At 34.8% G+C, this 23,928-nt stretch overlaps 1 protein-coding gene across 1 annotated transcript; it reads right to left on the reverse strand.

Moving 5' to 3' along the window:
• Positions 1–12,652: 12,652 nt before the first annotated feature.
• On the reverse strand, positions 12,653–18,868 carry LOC144712976 (AmmeMemoRadiSam system protein B). The gene is made up of 8 exons (XM_078587419.1): positions 18,393–18,868; positions 17,757–17,841; positions 17,597–17,665; positions 17,182–17,294; positions 15,545–15,656; positions 15,306–15,449; positions 14,115–14,289; positions 12,653–13,881 (listed from the first exon to the last, which is right to left on the reverse strand). The coding sequence occupies exons 1-8, from the start codon at positions 18,442–18,444 to the stop codon at positions 13,756–13,758; spliced, it is 876 nt and encodes a 291-aa protein (XP_078443545.1). The 5' UTR covers positions 18,445–18,868; the 3' UTR covers positions 12,653–13,755.
• Positions 18,869–23,928: the final 5,060 nt, after the last annotated feature.

Here is a 23,928-nt window from a genome sequence, read left to right on the forward strand (position 1 = left end):
TTTAGATCCATCTCATCATTACATCTTTACATCTTTCCATCATGTCTTATGCCTTTCACATCACTGTGCCTTTATCACCTTACCGTAATCTGATAATATGCATTTTTAGTACCTTATATGATCACATTTAAATGTTGATTTGCATTAGATCACTCATATTTGCATGTTATCAAGTTTAAAATGATTGAATATATTTTTAGAATGATTTTCTGAATTTTCTACATTTTTTGGGATTTTTTCTGATAATAGATTCTATAAGAATATAATGGTTGAGACAAAATATGATTTTCTGAAATATTTTGACATTAAATTTGGAAATATATGATTTTTTAAAGTCAAAATATATATTTATATGTATTTTTTGGCATTTTATTTTATTTAATAGGAAATTTTAAGTATTTTGGCTTTTTATGGCGTAGGATGATGTGGCGCGCTGATGCGCCGTCACGTCAGCTTTGAGAAAGAGGTTTTTGTTTTCTTTATTTTTTGTCTTTTTGTCATGTACACGTGGTACGAAATACGAAAAGCCATGGAATACGAAAAGGCCCAGATTATGAAAAGCCACAGAATACCAAGAGCTTTGACTTCTTAACATGCACAAAATCGATGACATTGATGAGGAGAGAGAAGAAAATAAAGGCTAGGCTTGCTTCAATTTCAAACAGCCATACTACTCCGATTGAGCTAAAATTTTCAGTGTTGCTTCATCTTCCCCTCCTCTTTCTATCCATACCCTCTGATCTATAAATAGAGTCCTGTATCATTGTAAAAATCATCTTGAACTTGCTTCCTATTTGAATAGTGAGTTTTGAGATCCATCAAGAGTGTTCTTGGTGTCCTGGGTGTGCAGGGAGAAGCATTGGAGAAGAGGGGGAGCTTACTGGTACTGGAAAATTGCCATGATCTTGGTGGAACGTAAGGATCCAAGCTAAGTATCCTCGCCTTACATTGTCTCTTTCCTGACGCCATAGTTAACGTAATTAGGGTTTATCATTGAACTTGCATTCTCATTTTACTCTCGTTTCTCGTCTCTCCATCCTCATCATCATACCACTCCATATCCAATCACTATCCTCGTTCATACCGTCGTTCATTGTCATATCCATCTCAATCACTCACTCTTCTCTTTAAGTTAACTTATAAATTACGTAATTTTTATCGATATCACTAACTAACATCTTCGAATCTTGTGTCCTTCGATCTTCTCGTCCATCATCACTAGTATAAGAAAATAATTCCTTAATCAAGGTTCCCTGGGGAGATGATTCGTACTCATCACTAACTAAGTATTTTCAAGTACGGTTAAATATATTTTTTATTGAACAATCTCAATAAAATTAAAATTATCATCATCCCACTTATGCAAAGTGTTATTTTGTCACACATCTACATATCTATCAACCTAAACATTTTATCGTAACTCCCTTCTTATAATCTTGTTCATATTATCTTAATCCTATTTATAATTATCACCTTCTCGCCTCACCCTTTCCTTGTCTCCCTATGCTTTACTATATTCATATCCCTCTCATTTCATTAATCAATATTTCTACAATGTTAAATCTTTAATTAGCGTTCCATGTGAAGAAGATTTGTACTTGTTGATAACACCCTCAGTTATGTGTTTAATTCAAGTAATTAGCACAATTTCATGCATTTAAAGAGTTTCAAATAGGGTTGTTATCATATATTTACATGTCAATTACTTTTTCAAGTGAATTCTGAGTTTTCCCTAATTTTGTGTTAATTTATGAATTTTATATAATTTATTTAAGCTTGGAATAACTCCATTTAAAGGAAAACGGTAGGTCTAAAAGTTAAATTTGATGCTATTTAATGTGGGGATGAATTACTGATTTTTCTAGAATTTTCTAGAATTTTATTGATTTTTTGGAAATTTATTCAAAGAAGAACTGAATACTTAATAGAAAAAGGATATAATTATAACAAAAATAGTAGTTTAAATTAATTTCTAACGTTGGAGGGACTTTTATGAAATATTGGTTGCAAATATGCCCTTCAAACAGCTCTCGATCTTGTGTAGTAGGTGTAAGAATCTAATAAAAACATTTGCAAGGTTTCATTAAATTAATTGGAATTTTTCTATGCTTTTTCTATGGAGGAGAGAGAAAGCGGAGGGGTATGTCTCCAATTTTTTTGGGCGGCGTCCATTTGTGGATGCGAATTAAATCAGGGAATTTTGCGCAAAACTCCAAGAACTTGATTTTTCGGAGTCATGTGGCCAAATCTCGGCTATCGAAAGAGAATCTGACAGCTTAAACGTGATCTGTAGATACCTTTGTAGAGTGCACCGCCCATGCTGCGCATACAAAGCGCACATACGGGAGGTGATGTGGTGACTTGTGATTGGGTGAAGCTAAAAAAACGCACATGTAAGTGTGATTTGAAATGTATCCTTTTTATTGGATCAAAGAAGTCAATTTAGAGATCCATAATTCTTCTATTCTTCCCATCTATTCTACCCTCCTTTCTAAATTCTTCATATAATTAGGTTAATTTGATCTTCATCGAAGATTGAATTATAATAAAATGTTTAATTTCTTGGAAATATTGAATTATAGTTATGAGATAATATTTAGTAGTTTGGATTCCCAATATCCACAAAACATATTAAAACAAAATTTTCTTCTCAATCACTCTACTTGACTCATTTGATCCTTTTTATTGGATGAAAGAAGTCAATTTAGAGATCCCTAATTCTTCTATTCTTCCCATCTGTTCTACCCTCCTTTCTAAATTCTTCATATAATTAGGTTAATTTGATCTTAATCGAAGATTGAATCGTCCCTATTTAGGGTCAGATAACTCAATTGGATAAGTAATTGAACTCCCTTACTTGCTTCCCTTGGAAAATACCCATACTTATCGTTATACATCTTAAGTTAGGGTTTTCTAAATTTTATTGTATAAGTTAAAATTAACAACGATAAGGGATTTTAATAGGATAATTTACCCCTATTTTTTTCTTATCACTTGTCACTAGCTTGATTTATTTATTTAAGTACATTGTTATAGTTTTATTGATTAATCTCAATAACACCAAAGATGAATTAAAACCCTAATTTTAAGTCTATCAAATGATAAAGTCCAAACACCCTTCTGGGCATCAAAAGATATACTTAAACATTAGGGATTTTATTAAAAAATTCTATTAAGAAGTAGGCCCTGAATGAAATTCAGGAGGCCAGTACTCTTCAGATGCCTCAGCTCCTCCTTTTCTCCATGGATCCCCTCCACTCTGGACATAATCAGAACATCGTAACATTTACAAAAGATTGATAATTTCCATGGAGGAGGATATTCATCTTACCAATAATTGTGTAGATACCTCTAAATGTTGAATACATGACTTACTCAACACGCCTCAATTAAGGAACTAAAAAATCACATATCCAATATGCCTCGAGATGAATGGTTGCAAATTATCGTTAATATCACATTAACATCTTCCATTGCCTGAATCACCAAAGCTCACCTCAATCACTGCCCAAGAACCCAGCATTTTCCCCCATCTTTCCGTAGAAACCAATCTCTTAATTTTTGTCAATAAAACATCATTGATAAAATTTAATAAAATTTTAGCATAATGTATGCTTATCTCTTCTATTGAAGAGCCCTAACTTCAAATAAGGAAACTTATTAGTTCAAGTATTGCATTTGGTTTATTTTTGTATATAAATATTTCTATATTTAATTAAAATTTTTAAATTTGATGCAATATTTTTTCAATGATTTCAGCACAGTCTTGAGAAAAAAGACGAATAACTCCATGTTCATTACCGATTGAGAGAGAAATATTTGATTTAATATTTTATCAATGCCAGGGAATCACACATGTCCAAGAAAAAATACCTTATTCAAGCAATACACCGGTATATATTCTTAAAATATAAAAATGCCACCATTATATTCTGGAATTAAGGCCACACGATTTTTTTAAATACAATCAGTACAAAATATATTTAATGTTTTATAATGATTCATATCTGTACATTAAATAATTAAATATGAAAATTCCAAATTTATTAGGAGGCATTATTCACATCCACTTTGGATGAGACAAAACACATTCATATGCTCACCAAGTGCATGGGAAGATGACAAAGTTGCATAAATATCTCATCATGGATACACATAAAGAGACTTCAAGCCCCATGGATAGTGTGAGTATTGATATATACATTTGATGATGTAATACATGATGCGGAAGTGATCCTGATTAAAGATTGACGATCATGATAAGCTAGTACGGAATTTTTTATGGCCCAAAAATCAAAATCCATGTTATCCTAATGTTAAGTTTAAACCATACTCGTGAATTTAATAAATATTCGGATACCATAGGTGTCCCAAGAACAAGAGTGAAATTTGAACATGTATGTTGATGCCATATTGTTAAAGACTTACCAAGGACTTACCAAATCAAAGGAAGGAAGGGAGAAGCCGAGTCACATGTCAGCCTGAACTGTGGATGCCAACAACATGAAGGCGGGAAACGAGAAGGTGGAATAAAAGGGAATCTCGATACAAGGGAGGGACCCTCTTTTTCAGAATCGGTTACGAGGGAGATTTTCTCATCGACAGAGGGAGCCGATTCAGCTCTCATCATTCCTGCAAGGGGGAGACGCCAATCCAGGTTCTCCTGAGCATTGCTATCATCTAATCTCAGTTTGTTTTCTATTTTACTCCGCGAACTCTATCTATCGCTCTCGTTATATCTACATTCCTCTTTGAGTTCTATCAACACTATTACTATTACACAACATTCTCTCTAAGAATTTGGTTGTTTCTATACTGTGACCTATTACGACCGAGGAAAGCTTATTAGCTGAATATTCAGACCATAGTACTCTTGTGGAGTCTTAACACATATCCTTCACACATGCCTCAATATTATGACTAGATATTCTCCATTCTCATTGTCCAACTCAGTCAAAAAAATTCTATGAAACAGATCTTTCCATAAATTATCTACAAACTAATCATTATAATAATCTAACAAATGATGATGCCTCCCCCTTCAATATTCTCATTGATTCCACATGTTTGAATCCCTACTTACACTTTTTATAATATTGAAAAATATTTATAGAAATTTAATACCACACATTATTAGAAAAATATTTTGTGTAGACTTTTATTTGAGATCTTCCAATATCCCATTCAAAAAGTGCCTCAAAATCATGGTGAGCCATTTCACTAAATTTTAATTTTTCCCAGGATGACATTTGGAGGGCTGTTTCTCACAACACCGAATTACTATATTTTTTTCAAGAAAGCTAAATATCCATAGGTTAATATTATCCAGTTAATTTGGCATAAAAAGATAAATATTGAAATATTATTTGCCTTTTGAGTTTTTCGTAGGAATTAAAATTTGAAACCCATAGTATTTTTTCTATGAATTACTGTGTAATCAAGAATATTGAAGTTGAATTTTTAAGTCATTTTTAAATGGGTATTGGTTGCAAAAATTTAAAAATATTAAAATTTTTAGCCACTTTTACGTATATCTAGAGTTAATCCTTTAATACCAATTTAAAAGATAAAAATCGCTAAAAATTTAATATCCAGAACCTTTATTGAATAGAATTTCAGACCTTACAATTATTTGGTGTTGACTTGTTTCATCTTCAAGTAAAGCTGATAGAAATTATAAAATAAATAATAATTATAAACTTCTCATATTTGAAACATTTTCAAAGTGGTTATTGGAAATGAATTCCGAAAATTGATGTTGCATTTTATATGATTTCTAATGCATTTCACATGATATCAAGATATGAGATCTAATATGATATAATATAATATCTATAATTATTTATTTATTTTAATAATTTAACATTGGAAAGTAGATTCCTTAAAATAGCATAATTTTGATTCTAGTAATGAAATAATATTTCCATCTTGAGAGTCCCTTTTGAGTAACTATTTGGAAAGCTTATTATGATATCTAGATATGATTTGATATATTTTTAAATGTATATTATTTTTTCATTCAATAATAAAATAACTCCATATGATACATAAGATATCATGAAAATGGGATAATCTCCATGACTAGACAGTTAGTCTAATATAATATTGGATTATCTGATAAAAAATAATACATTTATGTAATGATAAAAATGATATGATTAATTTAAATTTGTTAACCTTGATACTAAAGGAATCTATTAATTCTCATGTACATATTATAAAAGATTCCATCCAACATGTTGGTTAATGAAACCAATAATAGTTTCATCAGCCCAGAAAATTATTTTAATCACTCATAATGCCATCAAGAATATTAATTTTTATTTATTCATCCAACTTTGATTTAAATAACCAATCATTGACTTCATTATTTGGTAAATGCAGGTGATGTCAAGGTCACATGTGTTTCTAATTTTTATGTATCAATTCCCTAGTTCTAATTTTTATGTATCCTTAACAACAAATGCAGGTGATGTCAAGGTGTTTCTAATTTTTATTAGTGTAATTCTCCCTCTTGAGTTCTAGATTTCTTGATCTGGATGAACATGATAATTCCATGTAGTGGAAGATTTGAACAGAGTCACAACAACATCAGCAAAATCAAGAAATGAATGACCAGTGCACGGATCGCATCTGTGATTCCAAGATCCTTGAGTGAGATGAAGCGAGCTGCTCATGAGTGCAGCCCATAGACATATCCACGTGGTCCATGGTGATCTGCTCACCTTGACGAGCTCCATTCACCCTTTGTCATTTTCGTTATGTCATCCCAATCGCATCAAGAATGGAGAGGAGTTGTGGGGAAAAGGGAGAAGAAAGTGAAGGGCCCTAAACAATTTTGGTACTTGTGAAGTTTGTTCAGGGCCTTTTGATATTTGTACTAAGTGGGTATTTCTCATAAAATCCCCAAAACTTAAGTATATCTTCAGACATCCGCAGAACATTTGCGTATGACCCTCTAGGCCCATCTATCAGTCTATTTAATGACTCTAGCGGCCCAATAACCTTTATTGGCATTAAAAAGTAATTAAATATATCATCATATAGAGTAATTACTGTCAGATCAATTTAACCCAATTGATAGGTTGAGTCTCTAACACATGGAGTGTTAAACTACACCTCCTGCTCTACAAGATACAAAGGAGTGTGTATAGACTCATGGAACCTGTTTATCATCAGTTACCATGTGCATATAGTCCCTCATCCACTTGACACTCCTAGAATGAATTAGGGTATGGTCATCTGACAAACCCTTATTAGTCATCCGAGTTAGCACTGATGCGTTCGAAAATCATTGGAGAACTCTTCTCTGATATTTCACTACATTGACCAAGGACTTCATCGCATCATTTTATGTGAGTTGTCTCCTCTTATACTAAGGGTGGACGATCCCCTCTTGACCATTATATTGTCTTCGTAAACTTATTGATGCACCCGAACTAAGACCATTTAGAATCCCATGATTAGAGACTCGTAGGTCATGGTCAAAGTAAAAATATCTGTCCACAATATATCTTTGGTGTATCAAGTCTAAGGACCACTGACACAACCATGATGTGAATTAACCTAATTAACAGTTTGGTATAATACCATTCAGAAATCTGTATGGATCAATTTAGTGAACTCTTTCCACTAAACAACACCCACTATCTATCCTAAGTGTCTCCATATTAATGGTTATGGGACCATCCATACTCATCATATGAGTGAGGCTAGATAATGTTATTCAATCCAGATACTTTGATGTCCTTCTCAAGTATCCTTTGAATAAGAATATTTAGATCAGATGCTTAGCGACCAATGACCTGTGTGTTACCATCTCACCATAATTCACTTAGTCTGAAGATTTATTCATCAACTTCATTATAAGTATCACACATACACTATAATGAATAAGTTCTATTAATGAACATGGAAAACGATATGTAATGTGTGATTGGCTTGCCAACCACATATATTTTCATCAATGCCTTCCTTGGAGAAGAGTCCTCGGAAGGAAATACTTAATGATACGAGAAATAATTTTACATTGTATTTGTAATTGGCAAATCTACTCTAAAGTGACTTTATTGATAGATTTATATACATCATTATTATCTGGTTAAATATTATGTTCATATGCTCCAGTTATTTTCCCAAACTATAAATCTTAAAAACAAGTTTTTATTGGGGATAATCCTCATATCTCTCAAAAAGTTAAATGGAAAATACCATCCCACTCTTCCTCAATACAGATAGGTTATTGTTTTTAAGAATATTGGCGAGTCTTTTGGGAAAGAGGATTCAAAAGATAATGTTTATTGTAAGAATTTTTTAAATTTGTTAAAAATACAGATTCACAGTTATACATTGAATCTATAAAACTTCAAACAACTTCCAGAATTTTGGGAATTTTATATTTGTGGTGCTCTCAAAATAAATAACTTTTGTTTGAATTGAAATTTCATTGTAGTTATCTAATGTCCAGATGATTTTGGTAGTTGTCAAATGTTGTCTTAATATAAAAGGACACATAATAAATTATGAAGTACAATTGGATAAAGATGAAAAATCTGCATGATAATCATTAACACTAATGCCTTAACACTGACTAGAAATAGATATTATATCTTCAAAATTAAGACTTGAAAGATAAAATAAATATAATAAGTTCTGTGGTCTGTATTACTATCAACTCTATTCTAGATTGTACTTTATGGATTTTGATATCAGATGATGAAAAATACATTGAAAACTCACTTATTAATCCCAAATTGAGCTCAATAGTCATTTGACTCTCTACAGTTCCCTTTAGAGTTTCCAATTCCGTTATAATTAGAATAATTTTTAAAACACGGGATTCATCAATGCTTATAACTAGGGAATGACGATTTTGGTCTGGTTGTCAGTTTTTTGTCAAAAACTGAAGCCTATACCTAAGCTGTGGTACCATCTTTGTTTGATCAAATATTAGTTTGGTTTGGTAAAACCAATAAGTTTGGCAATGAATACCAAAAATAGCTGAATTCAAAGTTGAAAAAAAATCAAATTTTATCTCAGAAGATTGATTAAATTGTGAAAAAATCAATTTTAGAAGGTAGACTCACTATATTTTATAGATTCACAACAATAAAAAATTCTGGCATGACTTAACTATAAAAGATCTTCATGAGAAAATGTACGAAATCAAAATAGGTTCTAGGGGCCTTAAATATTTTGGGTTTCATTGTTTTTATGTTCATATTTTTATGATTGTTATGCCTTAAAAAGGATAAGAGATAGAGGGTACATGGGTTCGAATCCTGACAGTTCCAAAAAACTGAATCCCGACTTTATTTGGCGTTTGGATTGGGTTTAAATTTTTATCTACTGATTTGGTATGGTTTTTGGTCTAGTTTGTTGTTAAGGATAAATTTGTACAGAATTCTTGATAAACCGGTGAATCTCAAACCAGCGGTATTGGCATGGTCCGGATTTATCCAAGTTCGGTAAAAGAATGGCAAACCCTTCTCTTAAAATATTTTTTCCAATGTATTTTTAAGCTATTTCAATAGTTACTGATGTTTAATATTGATGAAGTGGACAAACATGTACTTTCAAATAGTTATCCTTATAATGCCCCTTGTTGTTACAAATATGAAATAGCTGCAGAGATATCTGACCTATCATTTATGATGCTTTTAACCCTGAATAAACTTGAACATGTTTTAATGTCATATTTCAATTCCCTTTAGAGATGAAATTGAGACGTATCCCACTATATTATCATCATATAAAAGGCCATTTCTTCAAAATATAGGATACTATCTGTAATATGAATTTTACGTGACATAATTTTATATTATGATTTAGTCATCTAATAAATGATAATATATATAAATGTAAGATCTCAAACTGAATTATGGACTCTCTTTTAGAATTATAATCATCCATTCTAAAATAAACTATCGTCTATTCAATGTGTAACTTACCCACCTTATTTTCCTTGAATATTTCTATGGAAGATTTGACAAAGTGATAGATCCTTGAATCAAATATCATTTGAAAATACATGTATTTTAATGTAGGAAGTAAATTAAAGTATAATTAATAATAAATGTATAATTTCTTCCCAACAAGGTCATACCAACTGTTTGTTGGACTAGGCCTGATTGTTGAAAGCTTATTAAACTTCTATAATCCAAACTATGGCAATAGCGACATATTCACCCCTAGAGATATTTACTTATAAAATAAAATCAAATAATTCCAAACTAGGAATGCATGATTTCTACAATTCATGTGTGATAGGTGCATATTTCCCCTGAATTGGGTAATTACACATATGTTGGGGTTGGTCCCATGGTTACAAACTTCATCAACGATGATTAGTTGAGTAATATGATATTTCTTATTTAACATCATTAAAATGATACTTTGGAAGTTTTTGGTAGTTTAAATGACCAACAAGGGTCTCCTCAAAATTTAATGTGAATATATTTTACTCTTGACTAAATATAGGTCTCATTTGTAGCCAATATATTCTGACAATGCAAAAGCTAAAAAATGATGTGGCTTGACCTGTACGTAGTTGAAAAAAAATCATACTTAACCAAATGAGTGATATATGAATATACTAGGATATACTGCCTATAATAAATCATTACTATTTTTTCAGCTGAAATAATATGAGACTATGGCTTGAAGGACTAAATTGCAGCTTGTTGTTCATGGGGGAAAAAACCTAAAATATAGGCATGCTCGTGCATAGCCAATCTCGTACGGTACCTCACAGGCAGTCTATTATATGGAGCAAGAGTGGCGAACACAAACATGGTGAACATCATGGAGCTCCTATTATGATACTCAATAATGGTGATCCCAATGTTCACTTCTACCTAATGCACCAATGCCCGCGGGGATGAGGATCAACTCCTGGCATCTAAGGCTTACTCCATGCAATCAGTGGGACAATTGATCTCCTCTTGATATTCTTCAATCCTACTTTGAGATTTAGTAGATCTTCCCACCACAGTGTCTCACTAGAAGCAGGGGGCTTCTGATAAGGGGAGAGGACAAGGATGGCTCCTAGATCTAGATGGCATGGACACCTTAAATGGATGATTTTTTTCACTTTTCATAAAATCCATTAGTAATTAATTATATCAACTAATGTTCATTTTTAAATTTAGTGAGCTTATCACATTTATTGGCCAACCTTATTAATTAAGTATATAAACATATACAATTAATCAATTATTGATTTAATGTAATTGATAGTCTATTAACATCTGCTCTAGAAGATACATACTAGTGATTGAACTCTCTCATGGAAAACTTACCGTCATTGACTACCATATATATATAATCTTTAATCCATCTTAGACACTCATATAACCAAGGGTATGGTTAACCATCAAACAATATAGAATGCTTTCTATAATATCTCCACTACAATGGCCATGGATTAAATACATCTTCATCTTAGAGTCTATCTTCTCTTTTGTTCAGGGCACACATCCCATCTGTACCACTTAATCACCTTCATATACTTATTGCTATATCCAAGCTAAGATTTATTTGAATATCATCTTTATTGTATTATAATTTCATCATAATTCGCTAAGACATTACACATATTCAAAGACTTTATTATAAATATTACATTACAATAATTATGAATAATTATTTATTTCAATGAACATAAATGGGTAATCAAAATGTTATTGGCTTGACAACCACATAATATAGATCAACATGTGTAAATTGAGATTCACAGCCACTCCATGCCTGAAAACTCTAGCAAAAAATATACGTTTACATATATAAAATTTTGGGTGGTGTCTAGGGCATGGTCAGATAAATTGATGAGCACGACCCTCGGGTCTATCATACCAGGCTCTATGTTTCTTTTCACATAGTAAAAACTGATATTATATGGTTAATGTAGTTGTGTCGTACATTTTGGGCCCCATGGGACTTCTTGGGGCAAGCACCAATATAATCAGTGTGCTTCTACACATGCATGTTGATCCGCACCATCCATGTAGATGGCACGAAGTGGACAATTACTCCTCAAAAAAGGGCTAAAGGCTTGATTTACAATTCAATCCAAAGTTGAATAAGAACATATGATACTACTAAGCTAGGATATCTTACCTTGCAATGTCTTACATGCAAGGGCCACACTAGCTCCACTAAAGTAAATAATAAGCCGAATAATACTATTGGGAAACCCAAAAGAGTGGACTAACCCATAAAAGTCATTCAAGATGAATGGTTGATGGGGCCCAATTATGTTGCTACAAAAGATTTGAAGACTAGAAACACAATAGTCAAGGGTGTGGGCTCTATGTTTGTACTTAAGGGCTTGGATGATTCATCTATCTTGATGATTAAACTTAGGATATACAATCAACTTGCTTTAATTCCATGTGGAGAATAGTTCTGTGAGGGAGAAGGTGATAGTGAAGTGACATTGGACTGGCTGAGCAGACAAACTTGTCATAAAATATCAAATTAATCAACTACAATAATCTTCTACAAAGTATAAGGTTGAGGAAATAGTTTGCCTTCTTATACCAGCTTACATCATGCCTAAGAATTGCAAATGTTTTCTTTCACATTTTTTACCAGATAATTTACATATTTGATACTGTATTTGTGTACATATTTGATATTTGTACCAATCAGCTGAAGAAACAAACTTCAGAGAATTACTCATGTTCTGATTAGGGTTTCAACATCTGATAATACATCCAATAAGAATAATCCACAAGAAAGTATGACTGATTGAGAAAGTGAGAGGGTAAGAGAGATGGATAGTAAAATTGACAGATAACGGATAAGAGAGAGAAAGGGAAGAGGGAGAATTAGAGAGAGAAAGAGAGATGGATAGAAAAAGAGAGAAAAACAGAGATGGATAGACAGAGATGTAGGAAAAGAGATATTAATAGAGAGAGAGAGAAGCAAGTGAGCAAGAGAGAGAGAGAGAGCACGAGCAAGAGAGAGACAGAAAGAGAGAGAGAGAATGCACGGACAAGAGAGAGAGAGAGAGAATGCACGAGCAAGAGAGAGAGAGAGAGAGAGAGAATGCACGAGCAAGAGAGAGAGAGAGAGAGAGAGAGAGAGAGAGAGAGCACGAGCAAGAGAGACACAGAGAGACCGAAAGCACGGGCAAGAGAGAGAGAGAGAAAGCACGAGCAAGAGAGAGACAGAAAGAGAGAGAGAGAGAGAGAGAGAGAGAGAGAGAACACGAGCAAGAGAGAGACAGAAAGAGAGAGAGAAAGAGAGACAGACAGACAGACAGACAGAAAGAAAACACGAGCAAGAGAGACAGAAAGAGAGAGAGAATGAGAGAGAGAGAGAGAGACAGACAGACAGAAAACACGACCAAGAGCGAGACAGACAGAGAGAGAGAGACAGAAACCACGAGCAAGAGAGAGATACAGAAAGAGAGAGACAGACAAAGCATGAGCAAGAGAGAGAGAGAAAGAGAGAGACAGATAGAAAGCACGAGCAAGAGAGAGACAGAAAGAGAGAGACAGACAGAAAGCACGAGCAAAAGAGAGGCAGAAAGAGAGAGACAGACAGAAAGCACGAGGAAGAGAGAGAAAGAGAGAGAGAGAGAGAAAGCACGGGCAAGAGAGAGAGAGCGCGAGAGTGAGAGGGAGGACAGAGATATATATATATATATATATATAAAGTGGGAAAGAGAGATGGATTATATATATAGAGACAGAGAGAGTTGGGAACGGCGTGTAGGAAAAGACGCATGAAGAGCCCAGGTTGCCAAAGTCAAGTTTCACCCTTGGCAGCTGCAGATGCATAGCTTACGCTGCTGTCTCGCATGCTCTTGCACTGGCTTGATTGCTCATACCGTATGAACCTAATGTTGATCCTTGTGGCACTATTCTTTATCATCTGATCCTCAACAACAAACATAAATCAAGTCATCAATATCAGGGGAGAGAGATATTCATGAGTAGTCAGATGGATGGAAGCATGAATTAATAGATAAAAAAGGGGTTGTATATAATAATTAACAATATAAATGGATATTTAATATGGAAGAGCATGATAGATATATAGGTATTAGATATGAAACAGATATATAGATTAGATAGATTGATAGATAGGGATAGAGAGACCCATACATGAAGGAATACACTGATGGGATGTCGACCGCAGATAGTGTTATCATACTCTTCAAGATATCGCTTAAAGGAAATTGGATCCCCCGTCTCAATGATATCCATGCCCATCCGGTCCAGTGCCTCGATTGATTTGTGTATAGGACCATGTTTTGCATCATAATATGTGTAATTGAACCTACAACACAAAACAAACATTCCCAAAGTAACACTGCGCTAATGTCCCGTCAGAGAAAATTACAGGGGATAAACGCAGCATGGTGAAGAAACTCAAAAAAATAAAAAATAAAAAACCAACCAAGTTTGAGGAGAGCAAATTCTAACATACAATAAGAAAGTCATTTTGCAACCGAAGATCAGATGGAAGATCTCTTTTTTAATTTTACAAGAAAACATTTTCTCAAGATGATTGAAGGACTAGATAGCTCACACCACAAAAAAGAATAACAGAGACAAGGAAAACCATCCAGATTTTGAAGAAAAAAAAGACCAAATATATGATTAAAGTGTCATTTTTGTGTTAGCGGTGGACAATGATGATGCTGACAAATGATGATTCTCATTATCATCAGGTTTCCAAGAACCATCATTGTCATCGATTGGTTAATAGAGAATCACCATTATCATTACTATATCTGAATGGACGATGATGATAACAAATTCTTTACTGTCTGACAACCCTAGTTTGGTATCAACGATAACAGTGATGAGTAGGTGATGAGTAGGTGATGATGATGATGGTGATGGGGATGGTGATGTTGATGGTTATGATGATGATAATTCCTCGTCATTGGCATCCCATTTTCAGGAGACATCATCATCATCGTCATCCATCAGTTGGAGATATAGTTGTCATTGTCATCACCATTTGTGCAAGCCCAAACACGAGTGACGATGACGATAACAAGATTTGGGGATGACGATGATGATGGCAAAATTCGTCATTGTCTGTCAACCCTATTTCCCACTAAAGGTTTCAGGAAGACACATATTCTCTCACTTTTCATGAAACCTTTTTTCTCAAGATTGTTGGACAACTACGTGCCTCACACAATGAGAAAAATCGAAAGAAAAAACAAAAAATCACATCCATTAGGTATATGAGCATATTTTTTTCCCACTGGAGATCAGAAGATTAAACATGTTCGTCAACTTTCACAAACAATTTTCTAAAATGAGCCAATAGCTACATACCTTGAACCCCAGTGGCAGAAATCTGAAGACACCGAGAAGAAATTTTGAGGGTCATCAATGTACTTGGCAAGCAAGCGCCCATACATGGCTTCGTTTTCGGGATTTAGGGCTCCCACCAAGATTGGTACAATTTTGACAGGATATCTAAAAAAGGCAAGATCAATAATCATGAAATTCAAAGAAAATCTAAAAATTGATGATTAAAGGAGGATTGGAAGGGGAAAAAAACAAGAAGATACCCCCGGAAAACTTTGGCAAGGTAAGGCAAATGCATCTCCATGCTGTGCTCTGCCTCGTCTACTCTCATGTCCATAAGTTCAAATTTTCCTGTCGCTTGAAGCTCCTTATTCACTGAAACAGGATTAAATATGAGTGATTACGATTTCCACAAAAAAAAAATTTATGGGTCATCATCCACTGGCAATCATCACCCGGTCACATATGAAGGATGGCAATTTCAAATTGTCATTGGGGACAGTGAACATAAGGAGAGAGTCTTTTTTAATGTTCACCCTTCAATCGTACGAGAAAAAATCTTCAAGGATGATCCTTCTTCTGATTCGTCTTTCTCTTATTTACCCATAGGAATAACTATCACCTTCAGATTAATTGACTTTGTAAGATTCAGATTCATCTTCCTTTCTTGCTCCTTAAGTCATCTCTAAATTCGCTTCTCCTCCCACTTGTAAACTTGAGCCTTGCACTCATTGTCTCATATTGACTTCTAATTTATTCTAAAAAGTCTTTTGGACTGGTACAGAAATAGCTCTTGGGTAGTGTATGTTATCCAGGGAACATACAGATGGACACGGATACAGACAGGCGGTTTCCCATCCAGGGAAGAAAAAATCGTCCTGTTCAAAGCCCCTGGACGATGGACGGGACTACATCTACTAGGGACTCAATTCTATACAAATTACATAAAATTCTATAGCTGTTCAGTTCAGCATACTGATATGGGTCTCACTTGTACATACCTGGAGAAACGGAAGAATAAGCTAAGTCGTACAACACAGGCCACATCAGGCGACACAGGGAAAGAGGAATAGGAGGGGAACCCGCCCATAAATTAAGGGAATGAGGGACCATTTTCAGGCATCTTGAAAAGTTAGCTGCGGCAGCCTGGGCTGAGAGGAAGATCCTTCTCCTCGGAGGAAGACGAGAGTGATCCACCTTGACTCTCCATTTCTATCTCCTCATTCCACCTCTTTCCCTCCAGTACGTTCTCTCTACACACTATTCGTGGTCTGTCCACTTCAGTGACCTTTCTTGAACAGCATTGCTATAACTGGAAATCCTTGGAATTCTCTTGAATTTTGAATTACATTTTGCTTCCGTCAATTTCTACATCGATATTCTCGTGGGAGCATATCAAATACCATCCAAAAGATGGATGGACAAATTCTACGCAAAATCTCCTGGGAAGGGAGATCTTCTCATCTCAGATGATTCTAGGCAGGGATGAGCTCAGACAGGATGGAAAATCTCCAGACCAGGACAAAGATGAGGCCAATCCATGGTAATTGCACACTTTAGCGACATTACCTAGTGATAGATGTCTTTATGCTGAGATGATGATGGCAACGTTATCATCATCCTATTGATAGATGTCTTTATGCTGAGATAGATGTGTTTATGCTGAAATGGTTTGACATAGTAACCCCGCAAAAATGGATGATGGGAGTGACGACAAATTTCAATGTCCACTCGTCACCGGGGAACGGCAAAAATCTAAGAGAGAGAGAGAGGTATCCTACTTCCTTCATGGCAAGTTCAAGTACACATCAGAGATGATACATAAACAGTAAAAAAAACTGAAAATAAAGGAAATAAGCTGAGTATGCACTATTCAGATTGCTGAAGACAAGAAGAATACCTTCCAAATCAATAGATAAGTCTCCCACAGGCGTACTGTAGACAGTTGCTTTGGTTAATGCGCATCTTGGAGTATAATAATGATGCGATGGTCCAAGAAGAAATACCCGAGAACTGCAACCGGATAATTTTCCAGCCATGAAAAAAATATGATGTTAACTCATACGACAGAAGACCGGAAAAAATCGAGAAATAAAATTCATCACCGACAGGTGACGAGAAAAGTATCCAAATTTTTTTCCTCATTCAGTTATCTAAGGCCTTCATCGTCAGAATATTCACTAATAAATCTAATCATGCAGAGTTTCCCAATTAATAATGTCTCCCATTCTATTAAGAAATCCTTGTACTTTCGCATAAAAAAATGAGGGACAAAAGAGGATAAAGAATATAGGCAGCCAGAGAGGCCTACTTACATGGTTTCTGGGTCTATATTTCCAAAAGCATAGGCTGCAGCCCTCCCAGAGTAAGAGAAGCCAGCATGCCTATGGTTAAATAAAAACATAATCAAGTAAATTAATATACCATTTTTTTATAATTTGTGAGAATAAATATCAACACCAGCCAGCGACCTACGGTGCAATAACGCCTCTCACAGAAGAAGATTTGACAATTCCGGATGCTTGGAGCCATCCATCAAGCTCTTCTTCTAGTTTTCGTGCTGTCATGGTATCAAAAAAATAGTTAAATGAGTATTTTTTCCAAAAAAATCGTTCATAAATGTTAATGAGTAGAAGTTAAGAGGAGAAATACCCAAATATTTCAACGTTGATGCCTCAAACATTCAAAAATATGGATAAATCGAAGTTAATTTTAAAAATTCATCTTCATCTCAAGGTATAATTATCGATTGAACAATCGGATCGGTGGGAATTCATGTCTCAATCGTAAACCGTTCTTAAAGATTAAATGAGTAAAAGTTAAGTGGAGAGATACCCATTGTAACATGTCAATGCAAATCCCTCAAACCTTAAATATTTAGAAGAAAAAATTAAAATCCGAGTTCATCTCCGGCATAAGATCAGGAAGAACAAGGATGTAATCAGTATCGGTCGAACAATCGAATCGGCGGAAATTCATAAGATCATGGTTAAATCTTACAAATGACAAACGAGATTCAAAGGATTTGAGCAAAACCCATTTCTCAGAAATCTAAATAAAGCCAGAAATTAAGTTGGGCAAACCAGGAGATCATCTACGAACAAGACTTACAGTTATTGGTGTACCAGGAACCTGCGTGAGATGCTCTTCTCACTCTCTCCATCTACCCTTCGAAGAGAGAGAGAAGAGCTAGAGAAAGAGAAGCAAGAGAGAGAGGAAGAGAGAGAGGAAGAGAGAGAGAGAGAGAGAGAGAGAGAGAGAGAGGAGAAGACGGCACAGTATAGAGAGAAAAAAAGAAGAGGACGGTACAGTATAGAGAGAGAGAGAAGATGGCACAGAATAGAGAGAGAGAGGAGAAGAAGAAGAAGAAGAGAGAGAGAGGAGAGGACGGCAGAGAGTAGAGAGAGAAGATCAAGAGGCCTTCATCTGGGGAGGTGGGGGGAAAAGAAAGAGAGAGAAAAAGAGGAGAGAGAATTTCCTGGGTCTGTGGAAAAGGATCTCCTGAGAGAAACCGAGCACGCAGAAGATGACACGGAAGAGAGAGAAAGCGCAAAAGAAAGAGAGAGAAAGCGCGAAAGAAAGAGAGAGAAAGCGCGAAAGAAAGAGAGAGAAAGCGCGAAAGAAAGAGAGAGAAAGCGCGAAAGAAAGAGAGAGAAAGCGCGAAAGAAAGAGAGAGAAAGCGCGAAAGAAAGAGAGAGAAAGCGCGAAAGAAAGAGAGAGAAAGCGCGAAAGAAAGAGAGAGAAAGCGCGAAAGAAAGAGAGAGAAAGAGCAAAAGAAAGAGAGAGAAAGCGCGAAAGAAAGAGAGAGAAAGTGGGAGAGAGACAGGAAGAGCGAAAGAGAGATAAAGCAGAGAGAAAGAGAGAGAGAATAATAGGAGTGAAAGATAGCGTAAAAGAAAGAGATATACAGAGACAAAGAGATAGAGAGAGAGGAGCGAAAGAGAGAGAATGATGGGGAGTGGAAGACAGCGAAAAAGAAAGAGAGACAGAGACAAAGAGATAGAGAGAGAATGATAGAGATAGAGAGAGAACAGCAAAAGAGAGAGAATGACAGAGCGAGAATAATAGATAAAAAGAAAGAGAGAAGCTAGAGAGAGAAAAAGAGGTAAAATAATCGAGAGGAAGAGAGAGAAAGGGTAAGATGAAGTTGCACGCTAATATTTTCTGTTTCCACTTCCAAGCTGGAGAGAACATTTACTTTTGGAAAGTTAAAAAATGATTTCTTTGGATTAAATAATATGCACTGAAAATGTGAAATTATGAATTTGGATTATATTTCGAAAATTTTAATTTTGTGGAGGTTATGATTTATAAATTATAAATTATGGATTATAATGAGTGATTTTTCCGGAATGTGGCGAGTGCCCCATTTGTCGTTTTGTGCACAAGCCAACTCCAGTCCACGTCGTTGACTGCCTTTATTCTCTCTCTAGCTCTCTCTCTCTCTCTCTCTCTCTCTCTCTCTATCTGATGTAAACATACATTCTCACCCTTCCCATCTCTCTTCTTTTTTACTTTTTTCTTTTCTTTCTCTCTTTCTCTCTCTAGCTCTCTAGCTCTCTCTCTCTATCTGGTATAAACATACACTCTCACCCTTCCCATCTCTCTTCTTTTTTACTTTTTTTTTCTGTCTCTCTTTCTCTCTCTAGCTCTCTAGCTCTCTCTCTCTCTATCTGGTATAAACATACACTCTCACCCTTCCCATCTCTCTTCTTTTTTACTTTTTTTCTTTTCTTTCTCTCTTTCTCTCTCTAGCTCTCTAGCTCTTTCTCTCTATCTGGTATAAACGTACACTCTCACCCTTCCCATCTCTCTTTTTTTTTACGTTTCCCTTTTTCTACTCTCTTTCTCTCTCACACTCTCTCTAGCTCTCAAAATCTGACATAAACATACATTTTCACCCTTCCAATCGCTCTCCTTTTTTATTTTTCTCTTTTTATTTCTCTCTCTAGCTCTCTCTCTCTCTCTATCGGGTATAAACATACATGCTCACCCTTCCAATCTCTCTTTTTACTTTTCTCTTTTTCTACCTCACTTTCTCTCTCAAGCTCTCTCTAGCGCTCTCAATCTGATATAAACATAGATTCTCACCCTTCCAATCTCTCTTCCTTTTTATTCATCTCTTTGTCTTTCTCTCTTTCTCTCTCTGTCTCTTTCTATTTCTATATCTGGTATAATCATACATTCTCACCCTTCCAATTTCTCTTCATTTTTACTTTTCTCATTTTCTACCTCTCTTTCTCTCTCAAGCTCTCTCTAGCTCTCTCAATCTGATATAAACATACATTCCCACCTTTCCAATCTCTCTTTCTTTTTTCTTTTTTCTTTGTCTCTCTCTTTATCTCTCTGGCTCTCTATTTCTCTATCTGGTATAAACATACACTCTCACCCTTCCAATCTCTCTTCGTTTTTACTTTCCTCTTTTTCTACCTCTCTCTCTCTCCCAAGCTCTCTCTAGCTCTTTGAATCTGATATAAACATACACTCTCACCCTTCCAATCTATCTTCCTTTTTACTTTTGTCTTTTTCTTCATCTCTTTCCCCCTATCTGGTATAAACATACATTTTCACCCTTCCGATCTCTCTTCCTTTTTACTTTTCTTTTTATCTATCTCTCTTTCTCTCTCAAGCTCTCTCTAGCTCTCTCAGTCTGACAGAAACATACATTCTCACCCTTCCAATCTCTCTCCTTTTTTTTCTTTTTTTCTTTCTCTCTTTCTCTTTTTAGCTTTCTAGCTCTCTCTCTCGGACTGGTATAAACATACATTCTCACCTTTGCAATCTCTTTTCCTTTTCACTTTTTTATTTTTCTACCTCTCTTTCTTTTTCTAGCTCTCTCTAGCTCTCTTAATCTGATACAAACATACATTCTCACCCTTTTAATATCTCTTCCATTTTACTTTTCTCTTCGTTTTTTCTCTCTTTCTCTCTCTGGCACCATCTCTCTCTCTCTAATATAAGTATACATTCTCACCCTTTCAATCTCTCTTCCTTTTTAGTTTTATCTTTTTCTTTCTCTCTTTCTCGCTCTAGCTCTCTCTTTCTCTCTATCTGGTATAAACTTACATTCCCACCCTTCCAATCTCTCTTCCTTTTTAGTTTTCTCTTTGTCTTTCTCTAGCTCTCTCTCTCTCTATCTGATATAAACATACATTCTCCTCCATCCAATCTCTCTTTCTTTTTACTTTTCTCTTTTTCTTTCTCTATTTCTCTCTCTAGCTCGCTCTCTATCTGAGATAAACATACATTCTCACCCTTCCAATCGCTCTTCCTTTTATTTTTATCTTTTTTTTTTCTTTCTTTCTCTCTCTAGCTCCGTCTTTCTCTTTCTATCTGGTATAAACATACATTCTCACCCTTCCAATCTCTCTTCCTTTTTCATCTTCACTTTTTCTTTCTCTTTTTCTCTCTCCCAGCTCTCTCTGCCTCCCTATCTATGTATCTATGTAAGTACACATCTATCTATTTACATTTTAAAAAAAATTGTAAATTCTTCATATTACATTGTATAAAGTGGCCTCTGGCCGAACACCAGTGATATGAGAATTCTATGGCTGGTGTACTTGTGACTTGAAAATTGTGAAGTCTTGGCAATCACTGTTGTGAAGCCTGGACTATTGCTTGTTCGATACTCCTGCACGCTTACTTGTTTTCGTCTTGTATGAGAGAGTTTTCTGCCATGATCTCTTGATGTTCAATGCTGCTGCATGCATTCATGCTGTCAATATTTGTCGCCCCATATGCCCTTTCCGCTCTGGTTTGTTTGCTTCAATGTTGGATTTGCATCTTCACTAGTGTCTTCTTCGTATTGTCGTAGTTTGAAAGAGATCTGGCATGACTTTTACTGTTGATTTTTTCTTTATCTAAGCATTGTTTCTGATCTCTGATTGCATTCGGCTTCATTCTCTTCGTCATCTTTATGTAGTGCAGTCCCATCAAGTCATCTCTGACTCTTCCTCTTGTAAGGTGTGGTAAATCTTCTATTCTGCAAAACAAATGACAAAAGCAGCTATTTCTCATATTGGAATATCAGAATCCAATATTTTTACAAGGATCCAGGATATCTAGATATCTGGATCTAGGATGTTAAGTACCCTTGTTCCACAGCTATTTTTTGGTTCAGGCCTCACATTAAATTAAGAAATTACTTCATGTGTGCTCTATAGGTTGCCACCTCACATGCCAATCATTCAACATTCACCACTAGGTCAAATTATTTAATATTATTCTTACGCATAGAATTAACTAGCTTAGTATTAATTACTTTTATACAAACATAGACTTGTAAGTTCATAAATCTTATGTCCAATCAGGTCATTTCCCATTATATGTTACATACAAATATTTATTTAAGCATTGAATATAGTTATAAATTAAATATTTTTATTAATTGTCTGAAAATATTTTGTCTATTTATTGTATTTAGTCACATATTTTTTATGTTAATTATATGAAATATGGTGCTTATTATATTTAATCACATCTTTGTATTTTTGATAAATTAGTTAACATGTATTGAAAACAATTAATCAGATGTTGGAGAATCTATAATCGTAACCTATATCTGATATCAGCATTCCCACAAATAAAGGCATATTCCAATAACAAGACATATTATTGATATCAAACATTGGTACTTTAGAAAATGATATTTAATATCATCCTCTGTCATGTGTGTTGAGTTCTATGGCAATGATTGCATGAAATTTTGAATGTTATTGATCAAATTACCTTCGCGTGCTTTGGATTCACAATTTCTTGGTTCCTCAAGTGAGACATGTTCAGCAGTGAAAATGTGTATCCTTTAAATGTATCCAAAAAATCCTAGGCACATCAAATCATTTTTTCATTCTTGATGATCCTTGTTATTTATCTAATGTCATTGTTTCTTTATTTTGATCATATTCAAAGGGGAGGTGAGCTAAGGAGAGAATGGATAATAATGTGCACCTGAAAAAATCTCGCCTGGGAGAATTTCATTGATGACTTTCTCCAATCTATAATTAATGAGATTTTTTCATAAAACCCATAAACCTTTAAGTGTATCTTTCACGGTCATAAATACCATTTACGTGTGACCTCTAGGCCCATGTATCTATCTAGCTAATGACTACAATGGCCCAATATACATTTTTTGACCAACCCAATTCAATATCTATATCAGCATATACATTAATTAATTAATTAGGATTCAATTTAACCCTATTGCTAGATTTTTTCCATCTATTGGAGTGCACAGCTTCACCTTGCGCTCTAGAAGATCCAAAAGAGTATATGGACTATCTTTTGGAACATTATTGGCATTGGTTACTTTTTACTTATAGTTCCTCATCTGCTTGATGATCCTAGGGTGATGTAGGGTATGGCTAACCTTCAAGCCCTAATAAATCATTCATTTAATACTCATATATTAGAAAATATGTAGAGAACTCTAAAATTTGACTAGCTTGGCCAAGGACTTTCTCACATCTCCTTCATTGAGCTTTATACAATTATACGAAGGACGTATGATCTCATCTTGACAATTCAATCATCTTTATGAACTTCTTGCTACACTTTAGCTAATACAGTTTGGAATTCCATCAAATTACAACATGTATGTCATAGTCAAAGTACAATCATCCATCCACAATACATCTTTGACATC

The sequence above is a fragment of the Wolffia australiana genome, chromosome 15 (assembly GCF_029677425.1).
Source record: "Wolffia australiana isolate 7733 chromosome 15, ASM2967742v1".
NCBI lineage: Eukaryota > Viridiplantae > Streptophyta > Magnoliopsida > Alismatales > Araceae > Wolffia > Wolffia australiana.